This window comes from Bison bison, unplaced genomic scaffold, assembly GCF_000754665.1.
Source record: "Bison bison bison isolate TAMUID 2011002044 unplaced genomic scaffold, Bison_UMD1.0 scf7180017864346, whole genome shotgun sequence".
NCBI lineage: Eukaryota > Metazoa > Chordata > Mammalia > Artiodactyla > Bovidae > Bison > Bison bison.
Window position 1 is genome coordinate 2,933,987 of NW_011494918.1, and position 6,693 is coordinate 2,940,679.

The following is a 6,693-nucleotide window of genomic DNA, read 5'->3' on the forward strand; positions in this document are numbered from 1 at the left end:
GACAGCACTGCAGTGGTAGTGCCCGCTGTCGGCCTTTTGCGCCACAGTGATGGAGATTTCCTTGCTAGGTCCGGGGGGGCCAAGGGCTGCGCCGTCTCGGTAGAAGGTGACCTGGGTCAGTGGCCAGTCTTGCCAGGCCAGGCAGCGCAGAACCAGAGGGTCTCCTTCGAATATAGGCTTGGCTGGGCTTTGGAGGATCAGCCAGTCTGTGGGCCAAGGCAAAAGCTGAGTGTAACCTACTGCCCCTTGGGAGCTCCCTCAATCTGCCCACAGTAGATCCCTCTAGTCTTTCTCTGAGGGGCCAGGCCACCTGCCCTCTGGTTGGGAGTGTGGGACAGCTTCTCTAGGGTCTAGCACAGAGGGTACCCTGGCTTCTTGGGCTGAAGATGGAGCAGATGGTATCTCTTCCCATGGCCAGTTTCCTGGGGGTACCTTCCTGAGTGGGCTGTGGGGCTGAAAGGAGAGCTTTGGGAAATGGGAGAAAGAGCTGCCTGCACTGGTCAGTCCTTTCTAGGACCTCACCGTAGGACACAGTCAGGTGGACGGGTTCACTGAAAGTGTAGCCCTTGACCTGGAAGCTGACTTCCCTTGGGTCCGTCAAGTCATCCTCAGGGTGGCACATGCTGTCCTGGGTGCTGGCTGGTCCTTTGCACTGGAGCGCCTCAAAACTGGCAGCTGCGGAGAGCATGGTTGGAGAAGAACCAGAAAATGATGCTGCAGCTTGGAGAAGGAGGACAGGAAATGGCTCTCCACAGTGGTTCCTCCCTCTCCTTGGGGAATCACGCGTTTTAAAATAGAGTAAGAAAACATCAAAACCTTTTTTTTTTTTCTTTTCCCAAGAGACCCATGTGGCTCTCTAAGAGGGACGCATTTGACTTGATTCGCTGGCTCCCGGGTGCAGTCAGTGAGTGGACTGTGGGTTTGAGGAAGGGGGTGGGGAGAGAATGGTGAGCTCACCAGCATGACATCCAGCTGCAGGTGCAGGAAACCAGATGTCAAAGACAAAGAGGATCCCAGAGCAGACAGACACAGGACAAGAGGGAAAGGAGATCAGATTCTAACATTTGTTGAGGGTCTACCATGTGCCAGACATTGCCAGGCACATTCACACTTTATCTCACTAATCTCACAAGATTTCTGGGCACGTGATTTCACCCCCACTTTATAAATCTTATTAATAAATGAACAGATTTTGAAAAGCCAATTCATTTACCCCCAATTTTAAAAAAGAGTAAGGAGTATAGCAAGAAAGTCAGGTACATCTGAGCCCAAAGTCAGTATTCTTTTTACTTAGTTGTCCAGACATGATCTACTTTAGTCCTCAGACCTTCCTGGGGGCTTTCTTCCATATTTTCTTTTTCCCAGATTCACTTTGCTCTTAATCCTTGAATATGTCATCTACTAACTAGCTTTTAGTACCTCCTTCCTGGCTCCTCCTTTCAGGTCTTCCTTTTTCAGTCTCCTTTACCTTAATGTCCTCTGTCCCTTGAACCTTCCCTGGCAACGGTAAAGCCCATCCTGTGTCTTTCCCTCTACCCCTGACCCTCTACTCCAAGTCTGTACTGGTAGCTATGAAACAATTCTTTCTTTGCTTGGGGGTTGAAACTTGGTGTTATAGCTTTTCCACCACATTTCCTCACCCTACCTCTTAGTTCCATGGCTGACCCAGGCTAGGTAAATCTCTCATCTCCGTGACTGCTTCTTGACCCTCTTAATGCTTCTTTCCCTCTCCTGGGCCCATGGCCGTTCACATGTTCTCAGTTCTTTCCTGTCCCACTTGCTTTTGCTCCCTTTCACTTGCAAAGTCCCAGTACTCTTCTTTGACCTGGTAACTTCTCTTAGCAAGGCCAGTCTCTACTTCCTAATCCTCATTACATCAGCAGCAGGTGCTTTCTTTCGATCCCCTCTCAGCCCTCTTCATCACCCTGCTACCCTCTTTTCAGTTCCTCCACTTTCAGTCAACTGGACACAGCCTCTTCTCTTTTTGTAAAATAAAATGTTGTTAGGCTACCAGGCACTTTGACTCAATAAACTACGTGACAGGTATTATTATTCTCATTTTATGGATAGGAAAACCGAGTTCAGAAATATGAAAAGTGGCTTTTCCAAGTGATACAGAGCTAGTAAATAAAAGAAGAGTGGCTTGAAACCAGAGCATCTGATTCTGAGTCTGGACTTCTCACCACAATACCACTGCTGTGTCATAATTCAGTCACCCAGTCCTGTTTCTGTATGTTCAATAAAACAATTCAACAAAACTATTGTGTAGGGGAAATGTGGGTGCTGAGAATTCAAAGATAAATAAGATATAGTTTTAAAAATCAAACAAAAAGGCATTGTCCCTGCCTACAAATAACTCTCAGTTCAGTGGCTGGCACAGGCATATGAAGAGATTGTTTCAGAGGAGGAAGAAAGTAAAAAGAAAGAATTTTCACAGGCAGCCATCAAAGCAGAGAGGAGGGCTCAAGGAAGATTTCCTGGTAAAGATGCCACCTAAGCTGAGTCTTTAGGGATGCCCAGAAGATTGTAAGCGAGAGAGGAGCAGGGAGCAATGGCGGGGGCAGGGAGACGGGACTCATTTCAGACAGAAGTAGCAGTATGAACAAAACTTTGGAGATAAATAAGAGTTTGGCAGGTAAACATAAGCAGGTTGGGATTTATTGCAAGGCCCAGAGGGTGAGAGAAGAGGTTGAAGAGGTTGAAACAAGGCCAAGTTATTGTGGACCTTGAATGCCATGATAAGGAGCTTTGGCTGGCAGACTTGAATTTTAGAAATTACTCTGGCTGCAGAGTCCGAATTTATTTCAAGGACACCAGGCTGAGATATGAAGATTAGTTAGGAAGTTGTTGGACTAGCACAAGACAGAAATGATGAGGGCTTGTCCTGCTGCTGCTGCTGCTGCTGCTTCTAAGTCGCTTCAGTCGTGTCTGACTCTGTGCAACCCCACAGAAGGCAGCCCACCAGGCTCCCCTGTCCCTGGGATTCTCCTAGTAGATACAATCAGGAAAGAGACCGGGTCTAGGACCAACTTAGAAGGTAGACTTTGCCAAACTTGATAACTGATCATGTGTAAAAGATGAAGGAGAGGGAGGAATCTACATTATCTCTGAATTTTTGACCCAGATTTCTGGATGGATACCATTAACTGAGATAAAACAGTGAAAAATGAAATTTGGGGACTTCCCTAATGGTCTAGTGGCTAGGATCCCGGGCTTTCACTGCCATGGCCCAGGTTAAACCCCTGGTTAAGGAACTGAGATCCCTCAAGCCACACAGTGCAGTCAAAAAACCAGAAGGATGAAATTAGGAGCGGGAGGCACCAAGAGGATCGATGAGCTCCACTCTGGTCGTATTGTGCTGAGATATCTTGAAACATGCAGGTAGCTATGTCTTGTGCAAAGCTTGATGTTTGAATGTGAAACTCAAAAACATGATTAGGGTGTGATGCATCACTTAGAACTCTTAATTATACAGTTGTGCTGGTAAAAGTTAGACAAATAAGTTCACTAAGGAGGCTGTAAATTAAAAACTAAGGCGGCGAGGAGGCAACTGTAGAAAATGCCAGTCTTTAAGGGAAAAAGAAGAAAAGCCACCACAGGGACCAAGAGAGATACATGAAGTACAAAGAGAAGACAGGGGAATAGAGATTGCCGAGGAAAAATATGTGATCAGCTGTACCCAATGCAGCAGAGAAGTCCAGCAGGATAAGATTTTAAAAGTGTGAAGTGTCTGAATAGAGTTTGTTGTACTTTGGCCAAAACTGAGTCCACCGGAAGCCAAACTGCGGTCATTAAGAGTGAGTGACAAGTGGGGAAACAGAGAAAGCAAAAATGCAGACTACTCTTTCAAAAGATTTATCTGAGAAAAGGAAGAAAAGAGTTGAGATTGTAGCTAAAGAGGGCATCATAGTCAAGGGGACTTTTAGGATGAAAAAAAACACCATTCAGAAAGAGCCATTCAGTCCCGCACACGAAACTTCCATACACTAGCCATATCCCACCTGAACTTGGCTTCTGAGTGCTGAAGTTAGTTCATGCTGCTTTCCTTTGGGTCTTTTCCCTAAAGTCCTACATATCTCCATTTCCACAAATTCCAAGATTTTACTTACCCAGTAGCATCTGGGCTGCCCAGAGCAAAGCAGGAGAAAAGTAGAAGACTCCAGCCATGAGGACAGAGCTTAGCTTCGTGGTAACTGCGTTTAGGTCTCCTGCAGCTTCTAACACACTGATTTTCTTCAACACGAAACCCCTCAAATTAGAAAAGAGGAAGTAAGTCTAACTGTCTGATCGCCTGCATCTGGGGCCCATTTTCAACTTTGCAATTGACTTTCATCCTTCAGATTGACCAGGTTGGCTCCAGCACCATCAGCACCCTTAGGGGTGTGGATGACATGATCACCCTCCCAGTTGTTCGTGAATTCCCCCGCAGAGCTCAGAGACCTTTCAGAGCATGTTGGAAAGCATGTTTCAAAGTCTGCTCTCCCACCGGCCTTCACAAACTCTAGGCAAAATCAGTGCAACAATCGTTTATGTCACCAATGAAATAACGGGATAGGAGGCAGGAAATTGCTTGAAGGCTACACAGAAAGTCACAGGAAGACCATCGGTGAGAATTCAAGTGTCCTATCTTGTCCTGTTCCAAGTCTTACATGCTTCTAGTAACCAAACTGGAGCAGGACTGAAGGGAGAAGAAGATTGGTGGTGGTTGTTCAGTCCCTCAGTCGTGTCTGACTCTTTGTGACCCCACAGACTGCAGCACGCCAGGCTTCCCTGTCCTTCACTATCTTCTGGAATTTGCTCAAACTCATGTCCATTGAGTCCATGATGCCATTTAACCATCTCATCCTCTTCTGCCCCCTTCTCCTCCTGCCCTCTATCTTTCCCAGCAACAGGGTCTTTTCCAATGAGTTGGCTCTTCACATCAGGTGGCCAAGGTATTGGAGCATCAGCATCAGTCCTGCCAGTGAATATTCAGGGCTGATTTCCTATAGGATGGACTGGTTTGACTTCCTTTCTGTCCAATTGGTAATGGCACCAAATTACATATGAGATTAGCCCCCTGGTTGTATTCTTTCCTGGAGAATCCCAGGGATGAGGGAGCCTGATGGGCTGCCATCTATGGGGTCGCACAGAGTCAGACATGACTGAAGCGACTTAGCAGCAGCAGCAGCCACATGCTTCTAACATCCAAAGCCCAGACAAATTTGTATACAAATTTTTCTAGACTCAGGCCTCAGCTCTCTTTTTCTACAGTACAACTAAGGCTATTCAGTATCATTGGAAATCTGAGTAAAAGGCAAAGAGGGACTCCTGGGAAAGAGCAGAGGAAAAAAGAAAGTCAATTTCCAGGGGCCCTATATGTAAGGTTAGGGCTCAGGCTCATGGCCAATGCTCAAGCCACTGATCCTGAAGAAATTAGAGACAGAAGGCATCTGATAGCCTGAGAAACCTGAGAAGAGTCAGGAACAAGGGCAATATGAAGGCCACAGCATCTCTCTTCAGCTCCAGGAGTCCTTATGGGAACCACATGCCTACCTCTGAACATGTGCTGTTGGACTGAGATCTCCTCAATGGAAGGGCCCAGGCCTCTTTTCCCAGGGACCACACTACTCTCCCCTTCCCATCATGACACCCACCAGGCCCTCAGTTGGTGACTCAGAGATGAAACGAGCCATCAGAAATGGGGGAAGGCAGTCCTGCTTGAAGGCAGAAGGAGAGTCAGCATGACCCTTCAACTGTGCAAAAACCACACGTCAGAACAGATATATTAGCAACAGAGGCCTGACAGAGCGGGTACTTCTCAAGCTAAAATAAGCATTTAAAATAAATTTTCCATTATCTGAGAGACAAATTTTTTTTTGCAGGTGGCCCCAGGGAATGCAGTGGGAGTGAGGGGTGAATATGGGTGTGGGGAGAAGCAGTGAGGCAGTAAGCCTCGCAGGTGATGTGACGCGAAAGAACCCACAGGCTCAGAAGAGGAAGAGAAGTCTAGACCAGCCCTAATGAAAATTAAGAAAATGAAATGTGTTTAGATGAACTTCCAGACTTAACACTCTGTAAAATACAGACTTTTGGAGTTAGGTCTGTAAGGAGCTTCCACATTAACCCCACAAATCTTTCCATTCTCATGCCCCCAACTTCTCCTTAACTGCCCTTACCACTGAGTTGTACCTAGATGGAGACCCTCATCTATACACACCATTTCCATCAGCTCCCACAGGATCCCACTCTCAGTATGGAAACTAAGAAGGCCCCTGCGGACGTGGGATGAAGCGATCACATTCTTTAAGCTGAAATTTCTACTAAGCCTCTGGAAAATTTCACTCACATGAAGTCTGATCCATGAAATACTTAGAACAGGTGTGAATCACTGGGAAAAGAGGAACACTGGGCCTGTTACATGCTTATGGAGGCTGATCTCAGTTTACTGAGTTAGTCCCACCATGAAGATCACCCCAGAATTTTCACAGATCAGTGGGGCAATTCTCCGTCCTCATTCCATCCCAATACTAATGAGACCTTTGATGTAATTTTCAACTGCTCCTGGCTTGTCACAAGCAGATGATGTTTCTTTTTTCTTTTTTTTTAATTGAGTAGATTAAAAAAATTAGAAAAGATAAATGACGGTATAAAGAATAATGATGCAATGAAGACTTTTGTACCTGGTTCAGTGGAGGAAATAGAATATTACCA

General features: G+C 46.1%; 1 protein-coding gene across 1 annotated transcript in view; it reads right to left on the reverse strand.

Annotated features, from left to right (window-relative positions):
* The window catches only part of FCRLA (Fc receptor-like A), a 6,427-nt gene extending 2,211 nt beyond the window's left edge, over positions 1-4,216 (reverse strand). Inside the window, exons 1-3 of the mRNA XM_010854690.1 lie at positions 4,110-4,216; positions 523-675; positions 4-206 (exon numbers count right to left, since the gene is read on the reverse strand). Of these exons, the coding sequence (XP_010852992.1) occupies positions 4-206; positions 523-675; positions 4,110-4,167 (414 nt within the window). The 5' untranslated portion in view covers positions 4,168-4,216. The remainder of the gene's footprint in view (positions 1-3; positions 207-522; positions 676-4,109) is intronic.
* Between the last annotated feature and the right edge of the window lie 2,477 nt (positions 4,217-6,693).